The sequence below is a fragment of the Desmodus rotundus genome, chromosome 8 (genome assembly GCF_022682495.2).
Source record: "Desmodus rotundus isolate HL8 chromosome 8, HLdesRot8A.1, whole genome shotgun sequence".
Taxonomy (NCBI): domain Eukaryota; kingdom Metazoa; phylum Chordata; class Mammalia; order Chiroptera; family Phyllostomidae; genus Desmodus; species Desmodus rotundus.
The window spans coordinates 99,203,867-99,228,704 of record NC_071394.1 but is presented as its reverse complement, the minus strand read 5'-3'; the positions used below and the strand labels follow the sequence as shown (position 1 = coordinate 99,228,704).

The 24,838-nt window shown below is 36.1% G+C and overlaps 1 protein-coding gene and 1 long non-coding RNA gene across 7 annotated transcripts in view; one reads left to right on the top strand and one right to left on the bottom strand.

Annotated features, from left to right (window-relative positions):
- RASA2 (RAS p21 protein activator 2) overlaps positions 1 to 24,838 on the top strand; it is a 119,052-nt gene that overhangs the window by 14,026 nt on the left and 80,188 nt on the right. For both annotated transcript variants that reach the window (XM_053929430.1, XM_053929429.1), the window contains exons 2-3: positions 9,990 to 10,107; positions 15,067 to 15,170. In XM_053929430.1, coding sequence (XP_053785405.1) covers positions 9,990 to 10,107; positions 15,067 to 15,170 — 222 coding nt within the window. The remainder of the gene's footprint in view (positions 1 to 9,989; positions 10,108 to 15,066; positions 15,171 to 24,838) is intronic.
- LOC112301114 (uncharacterized) overlaps positions 1 to 24,838 on the bottom strand; it is an 82,471-nt gene that overhangs the window by 43,850 nt on the left and 13,783 nt on the right. The window contains exon 3 of one of the 5 annotated variants that reach the window (XR_011651543.1): positions 9,342 to 9,440. The exons of the other annotated variants lie outside the window; for them this stretch is intronic. This is a non-coding gene — a long non-coding RNA (uncharacterized lncRNA). The remainder of the gene's footprint in view (positions 1 to 9,341; positions 9,441 to 24,838) is intronic. 5 annotated transcript variants of the gene reach the window in all.

The following is a 24,838-nucleotide window of genomic DNA, read 5'->3' as shown; positions in this document are numbered from 1 at the left end:
ATTGTGTATAGATACTAATTTTTAGGAATCTCTCACCAAGGAAGGGCATTAACTAGTTACTATTTACAGAGTGCTTACTCTGTTCTAGGCATTGTGGTAAGTACTTTTCCTAGGTTAATGCTCATAGCAATCCCAAAGCATTTTAGTTACCTCTCTTTATATAGGTGGTTGAGATTAAAGACGTACAGACCAAGTACAAAGCTTATATTGAAACTCAGATCTCCGTCTCCAGAATGAATTCATTTAAATTTGCTATACTTTACCAATACTTTATGTTTTCAGAATTATGTGCCCATTTTATTGCAGAAATTTTAAATAAACTTTATAAGATAATTTTAAAGACCTTATATGTTAACATTATACAGGATTGTATTATTTATGTGTAGTTACATGGCATAACAGCATTTTAATTTTACTCTACACTTGTCAAACGATGACTGTATTATATTTTAAGGGTACATTTGTTCCATTCTTCACTTTTTTTTGTGAATGTAAATGATAAAGTTTTTATGTTTTTTATAGCTTTTCCCCATTTGAAGTTTCAGTCCTCTGTTTTAGGTTGATATTCCTGTTATTAGAACATCATCTCCTCAGTCACTTAAGCCAAATTATTCTCTCCCTGTAGTATCTCTTCCATTTTTCTTTTCTTCCCATTGCCATTTCATTAGTTTAAGCCATTGACTGTCAGAGTAATTCTCCTGAAGCACAGTTCTGACCACACAAATTTTAGTGACCCTCGTTGCTTACTAAATAAAAGTTAAAACTCTTTAGTTTGGCATTTAAGGTTCTGTTCGATTCCACCCTTCTTTTACAGTCTTACTCCTTCTTATTCCCCTCTCGGCTCCCTTTTACCTTTTGCCAATTTGTAGTATTCACTGTCTCCTTGAAGGTGGTCCTGCTGTTCCCACCTCTGCATCTTATTCACTTACTCCTGGAATGTTATCCCTGCACCCCCAATTCCTGTTTTTTTGGGGGGTAAATCAGTTGGAAGAAGTTATTGTGAAGATTAAGTGAAGTAACGTGTATGAAGTCCCAAACAATCATATGTATGTGTAGAATATTTATTAACTTATTCAGTAAATGGTAGCTGTTGTTATGATTTAACTTTCCTCCCTTGCCAAAAAAATCTTTGTCTTTAAGGTTAGCTTTTCTAGGACCCTGGCCCTTTGCAGTTTCTCTTGGGGTTTAATTTAATCCACCTGAAATCTGTGTTGGCTCTTATCCCTGTACTTAAATTATCCTTTGAATAGACTTGGGCCTACAGTATCTCTTAGGATAATTTCAGAAAGGAGTAGCTGTCTATTCCTTTCAGCATTGCTATATTCAGAAAGACATGAAGAGTGGAATGGAAAGATTATGCTTTGTCTTTGTAACTGATTTGGGTTTTTTTTCATTTATAAAGAAGAACAGTAATACTTACCTTCACAGGCTTGTTCTAGGGATCAAATGAGATATTTCAGAAATTGTTTAGCATTAGTTTTGGACTATCTAACTACTTGATAAATATTTATCTCCTTTCTTATCCCAGTAGTGTTCTTCACTAGGACACACAGAAAAATACACAGACCTACAGATATAAATGCATGTGCACAATTCCCCCATCCCCTAAGCATACACATAATCAAATATGTGCATACTCACATACATGTCCAGAGCACGTGCACCAGAATCTGTACCCAGTAGCCTGATACCTGAAATTCTAGTCCTAGGTAAAATTGATATGGTCAGATCTGTATTTACTGTCTGTTGACCTTTCCATAGAACCACTGATCTTGTACACAGAGAGTTGCCCATCTTTCCATTTCTGTTTATCTAAGTTATCAGTTTTGATTTCCAGTGGTGTTTATCTTCTTAGTTTAAATTGTTTACTTTTTGACAATGACCAAAAGCTGCTATTTTCTAGAAAATATTTACATGTCTCCCCTCTTCTTTCAGGTATTTATTCATAAGGTACCTTCTCAGTGGAGCCTTCCTTGGTTCCCCCTTCCTCTGCCTTTCATGTGGCACCCATTTCTGCTTAACACTTATTAGTAACATACCATTAGCTCAATACAGATACAGTTTAGTCTCTTTTTCTCACCATAGTATCCCTAGTATCTTAGTAGCACTCAGTCAATACTTGACTGTGTGATTTTTCAGGATTGGTTTGTTTATTTTCAATATGTATAACTCATATATAGTGCTTTTTTTTTAACCCCTGGAGTAGTTGACATATATCAGCTTTCACCAGCTGGAAAGAAGCAGCTTATATATAATTTTGTAATTTGTGATGTGATATTAGAACTCTGCTAAAGATATAAACACATACACACTCATACCTATTCAAAGATATTTCATTATCTATTATAAGCTATGCATGGTTCTAAGAATTGGTCCTTTTCCTTAACAAGTTTATGGTTCATGCCTTGGCCAGGTGGCTTAGTTGGTTGGAACCTGGACCCCTACACCAAAGGTTGCAGTTTGGATTCCTAGTCAGGGCACATGCCTAAGTTGCATGTTAGATCCCTGGTCACTGTGTATATGGGAGGCAACTGATCTATGTTTCTCTCACGTAGCTGTTTCTCTCTCTCTTTCTCCCTCTCTCTCTAAAGTCAAACATATCCTTGGGTGAGGATTAAAGAAAAAAAGAAGTTTATAGTTCAGTGAATAGACATATAGCGGTCTTCTTTGCTATTTCTTTTCTCATCTCTACTAACTCAAATGATGGAGCTCTGAGGCTGCATCTTCAAGTCTCTCTTCTATCCATATTTACTCTTCTTGTGACCTTCTATAGTCCTAAGGTTTTATAAATATTATGTAATTCCTGATGACTTTCAAATTTTATCTCCATTTGGACATATTTGCCCTCTTGGCATCTGCACTTGGATATCTACTAGGTAGCTCAAACTTAATATGCCCAGTTCAAACTCTTGGTCCCCCTCCCCCAACAAGAGGCTCCCCCCTCTGGAAGTGGCATCACTGTTCATTCAGCTGCTCAGGCTGAAACTCTAGGAAGTCATCTTTGACCCCTCTTTCTCTCATACCCACATCCGAAATATCAAAAATCCTGTTGGCTCTACGTTCAGTATATATGTCCAATTGACCACAGCTCTCCATGCCAGGATCCACGCTCCCCCCGCCCCCCAACAGTTTATCTCTAATCATGATTACAGTAGACTCCTATTTAGTAGTCTGCTTCCACCTTCCGTTCTTCTACTCAGAATCCTTCAGTAGCTTCCCATTTCACTCAAAAAAGCCTAAGAGTTTTCAATGCCCTATAAGATTTAACATACTTCCTTCCCCACCCCTACCTCATCTCTTACCATTTTCTCCCTCTCACCACTTGGCTTATTGTTTTGCAGTCATACTGGTCTCCTTGCTATTCCTTCAGTGTGCCAAACTATCCTGTCTCAGGGCTTTTGCATATATTATTTGTTCTGCCTGTCCATCCCTTTCCCCAGATATCCACATGGCTCAGTCCCTCATTGACTTCCTTTGGGTATATGCTTAAATATCTTTGTAGAAAGGTCTTCCCTGATTCTCAGTATAAAATAACATTGCTCTACTCCCTCTGGGCCTGGCACTAACTCACCCTACTTTGTTCCTTCTATGGCAATAAATATTACTTGTTTAAGAGTTAATGATATTTGTCTTCCATGTGTAGACTGTAGAACAGTTCCATGTGCACAGAGACCTATTTTTATTCATTGTTATATCCCCAGCATTTAGAAAAGTACCTGGCATGGTGTAGGCACTTAATAAATATTTGTTGAATGAAATGCTACAAGTGCAATAGAGTATTATCACTATAGTAGAAGTACATGTAAGGAAATAAAGGAAAGAGTGATATGACTACCCATTTCATACAATGAAAACTCCATTGCAGATGCACACAGGCTTGAGAAAACACAGTGTGTTCAAGGAACGCAAGGTACAGTACTGCTAGAACATAACTTGTGGGGGTAAAGACGAGGCCAAACATGTAATAGATGGTTCCAGATCATGAAGGGTTCATAGGCCAGATTAAGGAATTTTAGATTTTTATCCTGCGAGTTGGATAGTGTGGTACCATTGAAGATTTTTGAGCAAGGGGTGATATATAGGTTTACATATTGAAAAGGTAACTGGCAACAGTATGATGGGGGAGTGGGGATCCAAGCTAAACAGGGAATTTTATTTAAGCTATATATGATATTGCAGGCTATGACGTGGAGAAACAATTACTACCACATGAGTGGGCAAGAGGCTATTTTATTTTATGGTTGGACAAAAACCAGTGATGTGTAGTGTGAAGGTGTTCCTGGCATACTTGCAGTACATCTAAAAGGGAGAAGAAATGCCCTGTGGAGATGAGTTTGTTCATCTCTAAAAATCCATGCTTTAGGAGAGTTTTCTAAAAAAAATTTACGTAACAATTATAAGTCATAATGTAGACTAGAAAAGTTTTTAAGGAGTATATTTATGAATTCAACAAGATTGGGTATCATTACAGAATAAAAGGTGTTGTGCCTGAATGTGAGCCTCCATTCTTCATAGAGGACCAGCTGTTTTGTCAATGATATGCCTCCTGATCTTGATTCACTGGTGAAGGAAATAGTAACATTTGTAAATATAATTGGGGCTATACTATTTACTGTAGGGCCAAGACATCTGCTCTTGTAGGATAAATATCTGTCTTTGCATATTGCAGTACCCTGGCACAGACAGAATTTTTTAAATGAGGGATAAGCTGAAAACATTTCTGCTTTCATTCAAATGCAAGTAAAAACCACTTATACTCTTTCATTTGTCTTGCTCAAGTATCTCAGCAATATATTGAATGGCTGGAATACTTCAATCTTACTACTTTAGGATCAAAATATGATACATAAATTTAAGGATAAGATGGAGGTGCCCAAAATGGCGCACATGGTTTGAATATTAAGAATTTGACACTCTGGAATGCATGGAAACATGCTGTATTATTGAGCATATTTCAAAAACCATACCTGGATACTACAGGAGGAAAGGAAGAAATGTTTGCCAGAGGCAGATACAACAATACAGAGAATTAAGATCCATTTGTCTCCATTTCCCAAGTTGAAGCATTTACCTTTTGAATGTGCTCTGCTATTCAACTCACTACCTAATGAAAGAGTTAAAAGTAGTTTTTAGTGAGGTATTGCTTTATCATTTCTGAGTCCATGTGTGATCCAGATAGCCACATCTAGCTGAAAGATTTACCAAACTCTAATGACTAGTAATGTGGGATGGAATTTTCTGATTTGTTAGGAAAAAAGGGTAAGAAAAGAAACCAGTCCTGGGTTAGGTTTACAGAGTGACCTCTAGCTAGTTTAAACAGAAAGCGATTTAGTAAAAGATTTCAAATGGCTTGTAGAATTGTTAGACAGACTATGGAAACAGACTCTGTTATGTTGAACTTTCAGGAATGACGTTCAAAGCCACACTGCAGCTAGATCACCGAAAGTGTCACTCTGTCTTTTAGGATCAGAAAGGTGTCTGTAGAATTGGGAAGGTGTAACTTTTAGCTGCTTGGCTTAGAACCTCGCCACATCTGACATGATCAGGAATCTGCCACTGTTAGAAATAGCCATCAGCAAGCAGCCATGTTCATCAGTAAGTTGTCACTGCATCTGGCTGTCGAGCCAAGCTGCCTCAACCTGTATGACAGAATGGATGCCTTGTGCCCTTGATACCTGTGAAACCTGTGACTAGATACACGGACCTCTGCAAGTGCTGCTGCAGAAAACTCGGACATCTCCATGACAGTGCTTGTTAGTAGAAGCAGCCTAAATGCAATCTCCCCTTTTCTTCTACCCACCCAGATTGCTAGTGAGTGCATCTGATTGGTGAAATTTAAGTCATATCCACAACCCTAACTGCAAGACAAGCTGGGAAATGGAGTTTTTTAGCTTTCTAGTCTCTGCAATGCAGGGAGTCAGACATCAAAGGATGTTGAGATGGATGACAAGTACTGATCCACCATATGTACCACGGATAGACCCTGATTCTCCATAAGGCTTACAACATCAAGTAGGTTATGGATAAATTGAGAAAGGTAGCAAATAACACTATCAATTGATGTGGAGAAGCATAGAACTATTTTTTTAGTATAATTTATTGTTTTATAGTGACACATTTTAAAAAATACTAAAATTGGTGCTCCACCTGTATTTAGTGGTTTATAGATGCCAAAAGTTTCCTCATATTTAAGGCATGGCTAGTGGATGAAAGCCTGAACGAGGGAGTAAAAGAAATCAGAATGGGTGGGTTCCCTGAACTGAGACTAGATCAGCATAATACTGAAGCATGGTTAAATAAGGTGGAAACTGAAAAGCAATCATTTGATTTGGTAGCACTTAGTATTATTAGTGTTCTAAAAGGTCCTAGTAAAGAAATAGGGTCAGAAGCCAAATTGCAGGTTCAGGCTGTGAGTAGGAGGGAAGGGATTAGAGCAGAGATTGTAGAGGAAGTTTTCAAGAAGCTTGCCTTTTAAGGAGCAGCATTTGTTTTTTTGGTTTTTGGTCCAATGCACTTGCTTATGTATATATATACCATGATTAACTAGAACTAGTGAGGCCCAAAGCAGATATCACATGCAGGACAAGTACAGTCTTCCAAGTTTCCTCACTTTTGTCTTTTTGTGTAGTTTGATGTGTAGTATGTGCTATATAATCTCTTTCTGCTTAGAGATAAAATGGGTACATTATTTTTATTCTCTTAACAATTAGCTACTTCACTTTTGATTTTTTTACAAAGTGGCATTTAATTATTTTGATTTACATTTTTAATAAAGTGCCAATTTTGGAGTTGCGGTTTAAAGTCCTAATAGCTCACTTAATCATCGTATTTGTGTGATTGATTGGTGAGCTGGGCATTGATTAGATGAATTCCCTTTCAGTGTAGTTTATTTGAACATTAGTGACAGATCTCAAAGAGTACAGATTATGATAACTGCTTTTATAGGAAGTGATGTGAGAGCATTTTATATATTACACAGAACTTTTAAAATTTATTTTAAGTGAATATCTGATAAGTTCATTGGATGCTGTAGACAACATAATCCACACTGTCTCCCTCTTAAAAAGTTGGGTGGTGGAATATGTGTATATTTAATAGTTTTCTTAAAGTGCACTTATGTGAGCAAACCAGAAACACATTCAGGGCAATGATTTAGTGTTCCAAATTTCCTCATTAGATGTGGAGCATGTCTGTTATTTAATTCCAAATGTGTTTACATTCCAGGCTGTATAGAGTGACCTAGCTGGATTTTTCATTAAAAAAACAAAGCAGAAATTGCACAGCAGGGAGACACTGAAGAAGAAGGAAAGACTTACCAAAGAAAAAGTTTGAAAATGAAAACAGAATTGTGATCAGTGCCCTGGAATGAGAGGGAGGGAACACAGAGAGAGAGCACAGGCAGATGGGGGAACTACAAATGGCTTTTGGATAAGAGGAGGGACGCCTAGTCTTTTGAGGAAGAAAATGGATGGATACAGAATCAAATATGTATTACTCTTCCTGTAAATAAATGGGTTTGTTTGTAAAGTCCAGCCCACATGGGGTAATTTTGGGGTCATTTAAAAGGTTACATTCCTTGAATCTTACTCAAGATGAACATTATACTTTTTTGTTTAAGTGGTAAATTGACTTTTTAAAAAAATTTCTCAGTGACAAGTTTAATAACAACGAGTATCTTACTGGTGCCTTTCCACTGATTTTCTCATTTGAATTTTTAAGATATTTGCTTTACGGTTTTTCTTAAGTTTTCTAATACACTTCTTTAAAATATACTGGTTTAAATGACCTTTCATTTTAAAGCTGATATAATCAGTAAGAGACTTAAGTTTATCTATTGCAAACATTCATCAGGCAAGTTGTGCCTCAGTGAGTTGTCTGAAGTCACTGAGCAGTCACTTAGTATCAGAGGTAAGACAGGAACATTGGTTTAATGATTGTTAGGGCAAAGCTCTTTTCCTGTGTCAACTGCCTTGTTTTTGCTAACTTAGGACACTGGGGTCTGATTTCAACATCTACACTTTTGTGTGTCCTTGTGGCCCATGAGTATCTCACAAGAACTACGAAACTAGACTTACTGTCTTCTTTTATTCACTCAACAGATACTCTCAAGTGCCTTCCTTTACTATATGGCAGTCACCAATTTAGATCTTAGGGATCAGCAAGTTCTCAGGCCTCAAGAATGAAGAAACCAGAAAATTAAACACTTAAGTAATATATTTTTACAAAATTTTCTGCAAGTATTGTTTTTTTTTCTTTTTTAAAGATTTTATTTATTTTATTTTTAGACAGAAGGGGAGAGAGGGAGAAAAACATTAATGTGTGGTTGCCTCTCACACATCCCACAACCCCTACTGGGGACCTGGCCTACAACCCAGGCATGTGCCCTTACTGGGCATCGAACCCATGACCCTGTGGTTCTCAGGCCTGTGCTCAACCCACTGAGCCAGCCACACCAGCCATGGCCACTTAAGTAATATTAACAGAATTTCAGATAGTTATAAATGCTATCATGAAAAGAAACAGAGAAATAAAATGTAGTAACAATAGTCGAAGAAGGTTTTTCTGAGGAAGTGGCATTTGAGCTGAGACCTGAATAAGCCAGCTATGGGTTAGAGCATTCCAGGCAGAGGCCCTAAGGTTGAACAAGCTCAGCATGGTTGATGAATGGAAAGAAGGTGAACACTGGGGAGGGTGGCAGGAGAAGAGGTCAGAGAGGAGAGGACAGTTCAATAGGGCTATGTAGACCCTAAAAGTGGGAATTTAGAAAAGGAATTGTATTCCAAGTGAAATGGAGTGGTATTGGAGCAAGGAATGACTGACCTGATAGAAGATTATACTGTTTGATAGAGAGTAGATTGTAGAGTGCTACCAGTGAAGGTGATTGAGGAGTGGTTGGATCTGGAATTCATTTTAGAGGTCTACTGGATTTATTGATGTGGGGGCAGGATGTTTGGGGAAGATGGCGAGAAAAAGAGGAAGATGGTAGTAGACTGGGGGAAGAGCATATTTTGGGGAGGAAATCAGATGATTTGTCTGGGACTTGTTAAATTTGAGATGTCTGCTGGAATTCAAGGATGAACTTGGATATTCACATCCAGTGTTGAGGAGGTGATATCAGATCTGGAAATGCAGATTTGGGAGACATCATAACACCTTATACTGAAGGAATTTGCATAGGGGAAGAAGAGAAAGTGGTCCACAACAGAGCCCTGAAGCATTGTAATATTTAGAGGTGAGGAGAGAGAGAAATCAGGAGAGAGGGCCAGTGATGCAGGAGGAAAGCCAGAGTAGTGGAAGCCAAGAAGAGGGCATTTTAAAGGTGGATGTTAGTGTTCACTTACTTGACATAGTGCTGCCAACTCAGGTATGGTGAGGGCAGAGAAGTAACCACTGGCGTTGGCAATATGGAAGGCAATTTCACTGTCTCATGGAGTTAGAAGCTAATTGGAAAGAGATGAAGAATGAATGGAAGATGAGAATTAGATTAGAAATAATTGCTTTCAAGAAGTTCTGCTGTGAAAGGGAGTCTAGAAATGTAATGATATCACAGGGGAGGAGGTAGAGTCAAAGGAAGTTTGTTTTTTTTGTGTGCTTTTTTAAAATTAGGAAATACCAAAGCTTATTTATGTGCTGATGGGAATGGTCTACTAGAAAGGAAAATTAATGATATAGGAAAGACGGATTAATTGTAGGGTCAGCCCTTGAGTTGGTGCCGGTGGGATGGGATAGACAGTACAAGTTAGGGGATTGCCCCTTTCCAGGGCCAGGAATTCAGGATGTAATATGACCTCACTTGCCTCTTTACACATAACTCCTCCCTCAGTATGACTGGACTTCTTTAAAACAAGTTGATCAACTTTCTCTAATCACTAATTTTTTTCCCTGTACTACATCTTATATGTTCTTTTGGATGAATTAATCCTATATAAGGCTGGTGATATGAAGCAGCTGGTGATATTTAACACCAATTTCAATTTTTATGTCAACAGGTGAAGCAAAAAATTTATTGCCGTATCTTGGACCCAACAAAATGAGAGATTGTTTCTGCACCATAAATTTGGATCAGGAAGAAGTTTATCGTACCCAAGTTGTTGAAAAATCTCTAAGGTTTGTAAAAATTGGTAAATTTTCATTCATGTTATACATAGATACATATTTATTAATACATTTTATATACTCTTAAGACTTCATCAAAAAGACTTTTCTTCTATGAAACTTATTTTTCTTTTACCTTCTGAATTTAATTTTAGAATTACAGAATCTCAGACTTTGAAGGAGCTTACTGGTCTTCGAGCTGGACTAAACTGCCTTATGCTTGTTTCCTTCTGACAATTATTTTTGACAGGTGGTCATCTGGCATTTGCTTGACTGCCTCATAAGCAGCCAATCTGGTCTTGGAAGTATTCTGACTCTTAGAAAGCTACTATATTTTTAGTTGGTTAATGTCTAATAAAAGGAGAGCTTACTATATGCCAAGAACAAGATAAGACAGTGCTTGCTTTCATGTGGTCCTTCATTGCCTCAAAATGTATCATCTTCATTGTTCTTAATTCTGTCCCTTGGATATCTGGAGAACAAGTTTCATACATCCTTCAAGTGACACTCTCAAGTTTTTGAAAACAACTGTTATAGACTTCAGTTTGTTCTCAAGGCTAAATTTTGCCCATTCGTTTCAACTCTTCTCAAACTACATCATTTTATTTCTCTTGAGGATAACTTCTTACAGCTTATACAAGTCACTTAAGGAATTAACTCTTCAGTTGATTTCTCATTTTTGAAAGTAACAGCACTTTGAGAGCATAATAGTGAATTCTAACTCATAAAATTGAAACGTGCCACCTCTGCCCTGTAATATAGTGTTTGTGAACATTCTAGTGCAGAGCTGTGCTGGAAGGACGCAGGCATCTGCAGACATCAAAGTCAAAACAAGGGCACCGGGAGCTGTAGGAATGAACATCTGGTGCATGAAATATTGAGTGTCATGACTAATGCAAATTGTATGCCATGTGTATATTTTTCTGCTCTTTTCATATCTTTTTTCTTTGTACTCACCCTTTCTCTCTCTGAAATTTTCCCTTTTATGTCTTTATTGTCAATGTTTATACTTTTGAGTGTCTATTAGATTCTTCATAAAAAAGACATTGTACAAAGCTGAAAATACTGGAGTACTCAAAAAGATTTGACGTAATATACCTCACATCTTTAGTCATAAATTACCTGCCCCTGTTGTATTAGAATTGTTACTTGTGTTAAAAATGATGAAACTGAGTCACCAAAAGGCTGAATAATTTGTGCATATAATAATGAAGTTTGAAGTAAAACTAAGATTGGGACCTGAAACTATTTAAATCTCAAAATGTGTTACTTTATGTATGTTGATTCCATATTACACAAAAATCAGTGATACACAAAACTAATAATTGTCCATAAATCAAATACTTGTGGTAGTTTCTAATATGTAGCTTTCTAAATTAATAACTAAAATTGGCTTACTTTTTTTAACCCTTACCTTTTCAGATATTTGTATTGAAGAAAATAAAATGATAAAATAATTATTTTTATCCATCTTAAATTATTTTTTTAGATGCATAGCAATTTGGAAGATACTTTAAAGCTACCAATACAGGTCATTCAATACAGACTATGTACTAGTTAGTTAGACTAGGTGCTTCATGGATTCTACGTGCCCCCTAGCATTTTTTTCTTGTAGAATAGTGTGAAAGAATCTGTAATATAAGCCCTTGCTCACCTTGGGTTCATTTCAATGTTTTCTACCTTTGTGGATATTGTGATAAGCTATTAAGTCAAAAGTCGGTAGATACCTCTTAGATCAGGGGTGTCAAACTCATTCTCACCGGGGGCCACATCAGCCTTGTGATTGCCTTCAAAGGGCCGAATGTAATTTAAACTCCTTAACAGTTAAGGAGTAGTTACATTTATACAGTCCTAAAATTATTTTGGCCCTTTGGAGGCAACCACAAGGCTGATGTGGCCCCCAGTGAAAATGAGTTTGACACTTAGATCTTTTCTGGGTTCTGGATATTATAGTTTTTATAGGTAGTGTGCAGATAGAGCTTTCATAACAGGTAAGTCAGAGTCACATATGGAATCCATAGTTCCTAAATCTCTGCTTCACTCAAATCCTTGTAAGTAGGTGGTGTGTGAACAAACTGAGTAACAGCAGTACTGTTTGTACCTGGTACTCCTCTCGTCCACACCAGGAATTTCCTTAGGAGCCATATGCATGACCACAGTCAATGATAATGACAGGAGAGTGTTACTTTAAAAACTATGTAAGTCTGGTCATTGCTTCTTACCAACTTTGTTGAAAAGTTTTCTTCAGATGGATTGATTAATTTATTTATAAAATAAAAATGTGGGCACCCAGATGTGGATATTATTGAGACTGGGATGATACAGTGATACAGATTACTTAATGAGTAATTCTCACGTTATTCTTATTTGGCTTATTCGAGTGTAGGTAGGTGACATATAAAAGAAAGTCTCCATTTTATAATTGTTTATAAAATGATGCAAAGGAGAAAAATACCTAAACATGTCATGCCTTTGCCTAACAATTGTTTTCCTATCAATTTCTCTGTTGAGACAAATTAGACTCTAGTTATTTTGACAGACCAACTTTTAAGAGTTTAGTTTGGTTACATTTGATGAGACAAAAACACTGACAGAAGTTGACCAGACACTATAACTGCAAAGCTGAGTTAAATGTTTTATGGACAAAGTTGGAAAAGACTTCTCGAGGAGCATTTTACTTTGTATTTCATCTTTTCTTTAAGTTGTGACATCCTAAAGAGACTGCATTTTATGGTAACATTTTCAAAGTATCTTTTTGTTTTTTAAACTAAACTTTCTCAGGAAAGGAATTCTTGACAAGATGTTCATAGCGTTTCAGAGATTCCTGTCTTCAGAGAATTTAAATGTCAAAATAGCATTCTTAAAATGCACTTATAAAAACAATCTGTTTCATAGGAGAAACTCTTAGGCAAAGATTTTTTTACATAGGGTGCAAAAAGTACTAATTATAAAAGGGAAAAATGGATAAACCAGATTTCATCAAAATCTCAGTGCTCTGTTCTTCAACAGACACTGTTAAGGAAATGAAATCGCAAGCCACAACTGGGAGAATATATTCTGACAAAGGACTTGTATCCAGAATTTAATTAAATAAAAAATAAGAATAAAGACAACTCATTTAAAATATGTGGAGAAAACCCAAATGTGTATTTCCCAAAAGAAGATAAACAAGTGGCCAACAAGCACATGAAAAGATACTCAACACCATTGGTCATCAGGGAAATGCCATTTTTAAGCCATTTTTGTCACTATAGATGTTTTTTTCAAATCTTCATTGTATTTTTTTCCATTACCATTTAGTCACCTTATACCTATCACTACAGATTCTTGAACATAATGTGTCAAGATGAAAATCAGATCAGTGGTTCATGTGACAGTATGGAGGGCGAAGCTTTCTAGGCAGATAGAAATGTTCTATATCTTGATTGGAGTAGAGATTACACAGTTGTATAAATTTATCATGTCACATTCACTAGAATAGCTAATTTTAAAGACTTTCAATAGCAAAAGTTGACGATGATATGAAGTAACTGGAGCTCTCATACATTGCTGGTAGGAGTGTGAAAAGATTGGAAATCATGTTGAAAACAGTTTGACAGTTTCTTCTAAATTAAAAATTCACCTACCCTTTAACCCAGCAATTTCATTCTTAGTTACCTATCCAAAAGAATTGAAAGCTCATGTTCAAAGAAAGCCTTGTGTGGAAATGTTCATAGCAGCTTAATTTTTAATAGCCCAAATTGGAAGTAACTCAAATGACATCACTAGGAGAATGGACTGTGGAATATTCATAGATGAAGTATTATGACACAATTAAAGCAAATGAACTTAATGTCGGAGATAGACATTAAGCTTAGTGGAATAAGCTGACACAAGAGTACATACTATTTGATTCCATTTGTATGAAATTCTACACCAGATCTATCTATAGTGATAGAAATCAAATTACTGGTTGCCTGGGACAGATGTGGTGGGGCAACTGTAGAAGAGCAAAAGGGAACTTTATGGGGATATAGAAATGAGATGTAGACTACACAGTTTATCAACTTATCAAAAATCAGTAATTTTTATACTTTAACTTTTAAAAAAATGTTTATTTATTTTTAGACAGAACGGTGAAGGGAGGGAGAAAGAAAGGAAGAGGAACATCAATATGTGGTTGCCTCTTGCATGCCCACTACTAGGGATCTGGCCCACAACCCAGGCATGTGCCCTGACTGGGAATCAAACTGGCAACCCTTTGGTTCGCAGGCCAGTGTTCAGTCCACTGAGCTACACCAGCCAGAGCTAATCTTTATATTTTTTATAGAATTTTATTATATCTACTTTTTAAGCACAGTAAGAAATAACCTATTTTAATATTGAAAATATATTTTAAAGTAACATTTTACATAACACCCATTTTAGGTGTCATATTTTTGTGATTAATATAGCTTTGCATATTTCGGAGATGATGACACTATCCTCTGCTCTCCTACGTGTCCACTTTAGGTGAGCATGACCCTAGGTAATTACTGAGTCTTCAGTTTACATGACTCCTGAAAAGCTGTTAAGAGCTCAACCTGGTGATTGAGGTTTTTCCAGAGTTGAGCTTGATTTATACAGGATTTAGTTAAAACTTAGCATAGAGAATTACCATATTTTTTGGACTGTAAGACGCAATCCCTGCCCCCCAAATTTGGGGGGGGGGGAATGGGGGCGTGTCTTATAGTCTGAATGTAGCTTACCTGGCTAAATACAGGATTTCTGCTTTAAAGGATATTATTAAATATTTTACCACACTTTTTTGCTTCAAAAATTTTCTCCTCTAAAACCTAGGTGTGTCTTATGGTCCGAAAAATATGGTATTTGGGAGTTTTTGAAGCTTTTCTTATGGCATTTTAGTGTGTAATTTAATTTGTTTTATTGCAAATATTATTTGAGGACACTGTTAAATTTAAAATAATGAGTTTTTCCCCCTTTTCTCTCTAGCCCATTTTTCAGTGAAGAATTTTACTTTGAGATTCCAAGAACTTTCCAGTATTTGTCTTTCTATGTTTATGATAAGAATGTTTTACAGAGAGACCTTCGTATAGGTATGTATTATTCATAATTATCTTTAACCACAACATTGGTGTTTATGTTCATTCTTTTTCTAAGTATAAAGTGTTGAAAACAACAGAGTAATATATACTCGACATTTTTAATCCTTTAATCTTCATGTTTGTGAATCTTATTTTTAATTTGATTCCTCCTTGTCATGGTGTCATACGCTTCCTCAGTACCTGATGGGTCTCTTATGCGTGTTCATCAGTTTGTTTAATATCTAGATTCTCTAGTTAAATGATATTTATGAAGCAGAGACTGTCACTCACAGAGTGCCTTACATTTAGTAATATTGAGTATAATGGTTGAAAAAATTTATTTATCTCCTCTTCCCGAAAGTGACCAGAGGTGACCTCTGAAGATGGTTCGCTATTCACTTGACCCAGAGAACCCCACAAAATCATGCAAATCAAAAGGTTCAAATCTTCGTGTTCACTTTAAGAACACTCAAGAAACTGCCCAGGCCATCAAGGGTATGCATATTCGAAAAGCCACCAAGTACCTGAAAGATGTCACTTTAAAGAAGCAGTGTGTCCCATTCCGTCGGTACAATGGTGGAGTTGTTAGGTGCACCCAGGCCAAACAGTGGGGCTGGACACAGGGTCGGTGGCCCAAAACGAGTGCTGAGTTTTTGCTGCACACGCTTAAAAATGCAGAGAGTAATGCTGAACTTAAGGGTTTAGATGTGGATTCTCTGGTCATTGAGCACATCCAGGTGAACAAAGCTCCCAAGATGCGGCGCCGAACTTACAGAGCCCATGGCAGGATCAACCCGTTCATGAGCTCTCCCTGCCACATCGAGATGATCCTCACTGAGAAAGAGCAGATTGTTCCTAAACCAGAGGAGGAGGTTGCACAGAAGAAAAAGATATCCCAGAAGAAACTGAAGAAACAAAAGCTTATGGCTAGGGAGTAAATTCAGCATAAAATAAATACTAATAAAAGTAAAAGCAAAAAAAAAAAGGACTTTCTTTCTTTCTTTCTTTTTAGAGAGAGGGGAAGGGAGGGAGAAAGGGAGAGAATCATTGCTGTGTGAGAAATACATCACCAGTTGCCTCTCACATGCCCCCAACCAGGGACCTGGCCCACAACCTAGGCACGTGCCCTGACTGGAAATTGACCTGGTGACCCTTAGGTTCGCAGGCCGGCACTCAGTCCACTCAGCCATACCAGCCAGGGTAGAAAGAATGTTTTATAGAAAGATCACAGGATTTGATCCCTCTAAAGAACATCTGTTTTTGAAGTTTCTCTAATAGAAGTAGTTAATTCACTTTAATCTGGTCATATGTTTTCTGTTTGTATTGATAAATGTTTCTTAATTGTCTTGAGTTGAGGTGGACTAAAACAAAGCTAACGGGTCACATATGTGTTATTATATTCATGGTCTTTGTACCAGTATCATTGTATTTTAATAACAGGTAGAGGTCTATAATTTACATGTATTATTCTCTCCCCTCTTATTACCCTGAATTTCATCATCTGCATTTCCTTTTTCTGATTTGAAATGTGCTCAAATGTCCTACAGTTTAAATGATAAAGCTTTGATTTAGTCCTCTTAACTACCATCTAATTTGTTTCTCCTTTGCTATTGAACTCTTCAACAAACGGTCTGTATCCTCCTTCTTCTTACTTATTTCTTTTTAAATCTCTGTAATCTAGCTTCTACATTTTTGTGACAAACCTTTTTGAAGTTTGCAAAAATCATTTTAGGGAAAATCAAATGACCTCTTAAAAACATTTTCTCTTAGTTATACAACTACTATATAATCTTACTGACTGGTAGTGACTCTGTACAGGAAGAACTACAGTTAATAATTTGTATTATTTCTTCCCATTCTTTATTTCATGCTACATTCAGTTTTTTTCCTTTTTCACTTAATATCATATAATGATCTTTTTCCTGTGTTAGTAGATACTTAAAAAAATTGTTATATTTTTGTATAGAAGTGTTATTTTAACCACTTCTTTGTTGGTAAACATTTATGTTTTCAGATTTTTGGTTCTCTAAATGGTGCTACTGTGAACATCCTTCTGCATAAATTTTTTAATGTCTATTTTTCTTAGGATAAATTTTTAGAAGTAAAAATACTGACACAAAGGATCTATTTTTAGGGTTCCCTCTATATATATTTGTACATTGGCCCCAGAAGTATTATACTAATTTACAGTCCCCTCACACATGGCATGGGCATAACCATTTCATACCCTTTTCTTCTTGGATCTTACCATTCATTGAAAACAATTTCCCAATTTGAAAAGTGAAAAGTAATATTTAATTTTTTAACTCCCATTTTTCTGATTATCAGTGAATTTGAAGAATTTTTCATGTTTTATATTTTTCTATTATGAATTAGTTGTTCATTTTTTACCCTTTTTTTTTTGCTGGAGTTAAATCTTTTACTCTTATGCATCTTTATTTGTTAAATATGTTAGCTTTTGTCAGCTATATCTATAGCAAATAATTTTTTCTGTCACAAAAGGCAGTTTTACAATTCTCATCTGCTTCTGTGTCATATTTGACTGTTTTGATTGCTCAGGAAAAGATAGCTTAATGACATTGTATTTTCCTAGTTGTCTTCCTTTTGACTTCTTCTTTACCTCTATACATAGTCTTCTCTTTCTAGCAAACCTTTAATTATAGATCACCTCTGAGGCTCTCTTCTCAATTCAGTTAAACAAACATTTATAAATACTTCTGTATGGCAAACAATGGATGGGAATGTTAGGATGAATAACACTCAGTTTCCTTCCAGACTGTCAGAGACAGACTTGTATTTACTCTAATGCTAATATATTATAATAGGTTCTGTGCTGGAGTTATGAACAAAGTACTTGGGAGCATAGAGGGGAGAACAGTTAATTTTGTTAGGTGGAGGATTAGCAGATTGTTTCAAGGTAACAGGGATTAGCAGAAGCAGAGGAGAAAAGTTGAATCATGTTTGTGGTATGTTTGCTGAAGTATATAAGTTACTTAAGAGGAGGATGGTAGAAGGAGAAGCTGGGAATATAAACTTGGGGTCAAGTTGTGATGGACCCTAAGAGCCATGCTAAGGAATTTGGACTTCATTCTATAGACAGTAGTGTTGTGTCTCTTAAAATGAGGAACATTTTAAAAATTACATGTAACTGCATATACATATATACTTTCAGAGTTTAACAACTTCCTACAACAGTAACTTTCAAACTATAAACTAATGTCTATTGATTACATATTTAAAGTATTATATGTTATTATAGATAACTGTATATACACACACTTTAAAAATATATATATACACACATACACTTTAGGTATGTAATCTATAGTTTGTAATTTAGAATAGAGAGTAGAGGCAGTGAGACCAACTAGGAGGCTATTACCAAATGAGATGAATTAGGTGATGGCAGTGGAAATGAGAATGAGGGAATATACTTCACAGGAGTAATTTCAAATAGGATTTAGGGACTAAAGGGAAAAGAGGATGTGGAAAGGAAAAGAGTTTAAAAAAATGTTAGCATGGCTGTCATTCATTAACTGATATAAAGAACACAGCAAGAGCATTCAGTTTTGAGTGGGGGTTGGGAAGGGGAGAGGATGAGTTTGGTTTAAAACAAGTTAAATCTGTGTTACCTGGGGAGCATCTTTGGTTGACTGTTGGGAATGCAGATATGAAGCTTAGAGAAAAGAGCTGGAGATGTGGATTTGAGAGTCATTAGCAGTAAGTGATACTTGAAGTCTCCCCTGGAATGAATGAAATTTCCCCAGGAGAAGATAAGGAGTGTGTTTTAAGGAAAATGAGGCTTCAGTGAAGATTGATAAGGTGTTTAAGGAAGGTAGAAAGAGAAATAAGAGATTAATATCATTGAAGGCAAGGAGATCTTTTAATGTCAACAACTAGAGAGAGGTAGAGTAGGATGAGGACTGGACAGAAGCTGGTGGTGATTAAGAGACTCAGGAGAGTGTGTGTCTTTTCACAGTCATGTCTTTTTTAAAAAATATTTTGTAATTTTCATGGTCTTTGTACACATATCATAGTTATCGTTATATAGTATTTCTTGAAAAGGCCTTTAGTTGAGGTTTATAAATATGACTTCCAAAAGTTGCCTTTGGTTTGTATTGTGTGTGTTTTCAAAGTAAAAGCATCAATTTTTATTTTAAGTAAAAAAACTTTAAGTAAAAACCAAATTTTTGTGGATTGATATCAGAAAATTATAACTTGGTTTGAGAACTTTTTTCCAAGTAAGTTTGTTCTTATTAGTAGATAAAATTCATATATTTAGTAGGAATTTTTTTCCCTTTTATACATAGGAATTATTATTAAAGTAAACACAGTACATATATACCCTTTAATTATAGTTGGAAAATGGTCTTGCTGTTTGCTTTTATCAATATTGGGTTGGCCAAAAAGTTCATTTGCTTTTTTCTATAAGATGGCTCTATAGCACTTAGTTGTCTTTAACTTCATTCAAAACAGTTTTGTTAGATTGTGATGTGACCGCTGTCATATCAGTGTGCATTTAAAAAAAAACTTACCAAAATTGGTGAATTTTTGTGTAACCATTTTAATATTGAAGATGGAAGAAAATATATAACGTTCTCAGCATATCAGGCTTTATTATTTCAAGAAAGGTAAAAGCACAACTGAAACACACAGAGAAAATTGTGCAGTGTATGGAGAAGGTGCTGTGACTGATTGAATGTGTCAAAAGTGGTTTGCCAAGTTCCATGCTGGGAGATTTTATGCTGGACTGTGCCTCCACGGTCAAGTAGATCAATTAAAGTTGTTAGTGATCAAATCAAGACATTAATTGAGAACAATTAGTGTTTTCCCATATGGGAGATAGCTGACATACTCAAAATATCCAAATCAATAAAGTTATTGGTAAAAATGGAAAATGTGGCCTTTTATTTTACTAAATGGACTTTTTGGCCAACCCAATATTTACATTTTTGTAGTTCAACATTGTCTTTTGTCATTAACTCATAAAGTTGGCTTTTTAAAAAATTTTGAGCTACCAGAAATTGAGGTGCCTTAATTATTTTATACTCTGAGTTGCCCAGTTGAAGATTAAACAGTGCCATAGCATTTTCTGGACATGAAGTTTGAGCTAGAGATCTGAGAATGTGTACTGGTCTAATATAACTAGAGCTTGTTTTTTATTTTTAGTTGTATAAGTACTATGTGGATATTTCTCTTTTTGTAAAAAAATTATTATAGCATTACAGATAATCCTAATTAATTTTGACCACTGACCCCCACACCTCCAGTCCCTTTCCCAGAAGTAATAACTTATCGATATGGGGCATTTATTTTCATATTAGGCATCTTATATGCCAGGAACAGTTAGTGCAAATTTTATAAAAGAAAATTGTAAAGTTGAGGCTTTAAAAGTATAATATATTAAGGTATAGCAACTTTTTTTAAAAATTGAGGAAAAGACAAAAGAAAAACTTTATATAAGAATATATATGTGTTTCCATTTCCAGTAAAGATCCTAATAACATTAAAATTAAAATATACATTTTACCTCCTAATGTGTATTTTTGAGTTATTTTAGTCTTCAGAGGAATCTAGGCTTAAACAAACTGTGGTATCTTAGTAAACTTTGGCGACTTTTTTTCTTTCCCCTGGGTTCAGAACAGTATTTGATAAGAGAATTTTACTAGAATGTTAACAGAGTATTGGAGTTGTGAATTCCAGTCATGACTATCAATAACTAGCTGTATGATCTCAAACAAGTTACTGTACTTTCTTAGGCCTACTTTAGCTATAAAATCAGGCTGAATTTAAGATAGCTCTGAGTTGTAATTTCTGCTGGCATGTAGCTCTTAAGTCAAACTTACTTGTTTAAAATTTGCCTGAGACTGTACTTTGGTGACTGTTTGCATGGTACTGCTTCAGTTATCTACTGCTATGGAATAAACCACTGCAATATTTAGTGGCTTAGTACAGCAACCATACATTTGTTTATGATACTGTAGGTTGTCAATTTGGGCAGAGCCAAACTGGATGGTTCTTCTGCTGGTTTCACCTGGGGAAACTAATTGACACTAGTTGACACTAATGAGTTATCTGGGAATGACTGGACTGAACCGTCTGGCTCATATGTCTGATGGCTAGTGCTGGCTATTATCTAGGTCTTCCTCTCCACATGGTGTCAGGATTCCGAGAGGGTAGCCACTACTGCACAAGTGCTTATTAAGCCTCTACTTGTGTCACATTTGCTGATGTCGCTTTGGCGAAAACAAGTGACATGGCCAAACCCAGAGTCTACTGGAGGGGACTACACAGTGGCACACACCAAAGAGACCACTACTATACCAGTCTACCCCAGAGACCAAAGTGTATCCACCTAAACCCCATACACTGAGGTATCGAAATATTGCCATCGACTAAATTGCTGTTGTTGATTATCTGCCAGAATTTGTTCAGTCTTCTGGTCCTATTTCATCTTGTATATGCAGTCACACTTGTCATTACTCTTATCTACTCTTTCAGCCATTTCTTGTGGTGTCCAACTAGGAATGGGACTGTTGAGATTTTGCCAGTTGATGATCTGTATCAGGATGGAATTTCTAATAATATTCTGTGTCTAAAAATGGAGCCCAAATATAACACAGTATTTATAGCTGGCAAGAAAATGCTGCATAGAAGTGGTGCTGGAAAGCTAAGAATACATTTTTTTTACAGACCAACAAAGATGGTTTTTTTGCCCACAATTCCTTCATTTTTGTTTCCTCCCCTCATATTGAGCCATGTAATATGAAAAATAAAGATATCTATTGAAGAGGATACAAGGAACATTGTACACAGGACGGTGACGCCTTAGCTCCCTTCAAAGTAGGCACCTTGAGACCTCACACAGTTCTCCCGATTGCCATCAAGTGCCCCATTGTATTTTCCTGAATCTCATCGATAGTCTGAAATCTCTTCCCTTTTATAGGTGATTTTAGGTTTAGGAAATGCCAGAAGTCACAGGGCGCCAAATGTAGGCTGTAGGGGAGGTGAGTCACCTAGGTGATTAGATGTTTCACCAACAGACTCTGCACAAGAAGTGAGGCTTGAGTGGGTGTGTTGTTGTGATGAAGCTGCCAATCACCAGTTGCCTACAGCTGCGGCCTTTTGAATCTTTCGAATACTTTCTGCAGAGGAATGTTCAAGTTTAACACAAAATTTGATGCAGATTCATTGCTTTACTCACTCAGTCATTTTGAATGCAACAGCCACACAGTACACACGCTCACTCAACAGCATCTATCACCCCCACTGACTAGTATAGTGAAGTCATCCTTATTCATGCATGTGCATTTCAGTCTACTCTCTTTGGCTGCCAGGTTACATGGACGTCCTGCAGACCGTTCTCATCATGTTAACAATGGCTGGACAGACCTTGTATGTTTGGTCTAAGCTTTTTCTGTCTATGAGTTTGTTAGGACAGTGAGGAAATGAAATTATCACCTACAAATAATTTGTTGGGTAGTTCTGGGTGATTTTTCTTTTTGAGGTGGGTGATTTCATGGCTAGTAAAATAATTAAAGCAGTAAACAGTAAACTAAATCAATCTTTGGGACCATTAGAAGCACAGAACAGGTTTTTAACAACATTAAAGCTAAAAGTTGTTTCTAATATAGAGGAGGTAAATGAGGTAGTGTTTAAATAGCCCAAGATCACATAGCTAACTAGTAACAAAATTGACACTAGGCTACTGAATGAATGTCTGTGTTGGAAGGAACATGGACAGGGGTGCCTTGGTTTTGAAGTCTGACTTAGCACTTGTTAGCAGGCAGGTTTCTAAATATTGTTAAGCTTTCCTCATCTGTAAGATGGTGATTATACTCTCTACACCCAAGATCATTATGAAGATTAAACAAAATATGTGAGAATGTCTACTATCTGGTGAGTGTTCAGTAAGTGCTGGCTTTTTTTTTTTTTTTTCCCCCAGTTCAGTGCTCTTTGCACTGTATTAGGCTGCCTGCCTTTCATAACCAATACTTGCCATCTAACCAGCTTAACTAGGGGTACTCAAAACAAGAATGATGAAAGGTTTTTTGGCCTTATGTTTTTGTATTTCAGAAACTTGTCCTTCCCATATCTGTCCCTCTCCTTTCCTCTTCTATATCCCCTTGCCCTTTACCCTCCCCACCTCTCTTTCCCTCTCATTCATTCTCTTTTCCCTCCCTCCTCCTTCCCCTTCCTCTTTGTTTGATTCCCTAGGACTGATGAACATGTTGCAGGTATCCTAATACCTAATGACTTCAAGTATTTTCTTTATTTTCCTCTGTCATTCCTACCTAACAGTTTCTCTGACTTCTTGGGATCATTCATGTACTCTTCCTTGCTTCTTCAGGCTAATCTCATGCAACTAAATCTTCACATTTCAGAAACTGACATCTTAAAAAGGACTTCAATAAGAATAAGGGCTGGTAGTAAAATGGCAAGTTTTTCTCAATTTATGAATGGCTTATTTATGCAGCTGGTGAGAGAAGGGTTTCTCTCTCAGAAGAGAAGAACCATTCAACTCTTTCATGACAATGAGTACCATGGATACATAAGATATGAATGAAGTAGGAGGCAGAGGGCACATCCTTCTGGGATTTTTTTTTTTTAACCTGTGAACTAAAAAATGATTCTCTTTTGGGAAGGCAACTGTAACAAAAGATATATTTCCAGTGATACGGAGTTGTGAGTCATAAATAGAACAGGCAGATTCCTAATGTAGTTTTTCAATGCATTATTGGTTAAATAAACTTTGGTTAGGGGAGTCTGGAAATCAGATCCCATTTAAAAAACAGTGCCACTGTGATTATTTGTTGAATGAGTAAGTGAATCAAACCAGTAAATTTCTAAATAAACTTATTTAAAAATGCTATTTTTAAGTTGGGTGCCTGCTCTAGTGATGTTTGTATATACTATATGTATACATAAAGGTACAGCTACATACATATTCATAAATTATCTATGAAACCAAAAATCCTGGAAATTGTAGAATAGGGATCTTAACCAGGGCTTACCAGCACGTTTCTGGATGATGGGTAAACCCTCTTAAGATTATATACTAGATAATATCTATGCAGTCTTTCTGGGGAGAGGACATAAAAGATTCATTGATAGATACTAAGGTTTTTAAAGAAGGAGGTGAGTGGTTCTCAAAATATAACTTCAGCTATAGGAAGTGTAGATCTGTGTGTGTATATGTATATGTGCATATATATGTATGAAGCTGTTGTACATTGCCTTATCATTTTTATCTTGTGAAATCAGTGGTAAGTGGAACCACTTTATAGAACTGTGATAATTTGAGTTACTTGTGATGAACAATATCGAATCCTTCCTTTGTCATAATTCTGAATCCTAAGCTATTCTTGGTATTATATTGATTTGTCAGGAATTTGATAAAATCTGTAGGTAAACATACCGAGAGATTTGTATGATTTGGCTTTTAACCTAAACTCCTTCAGCAGCACAAAGAATATTCAAGTGTTCCAGTTAATGCTTGAATTCTGTACTTGGCTTGTAATCTGTATATTCAGTAATGGAAGAATTTCTTTTTTTTTTTCATTATTTTGTATCTTAAATTCAGTGTCCCTCAAAGGCTGAAATATATTATTTTCCTAATGTCATTTCCTATTAGATTTGAATAAATTATAAGTGTTCTATATTTACATGAAGATTTTGAC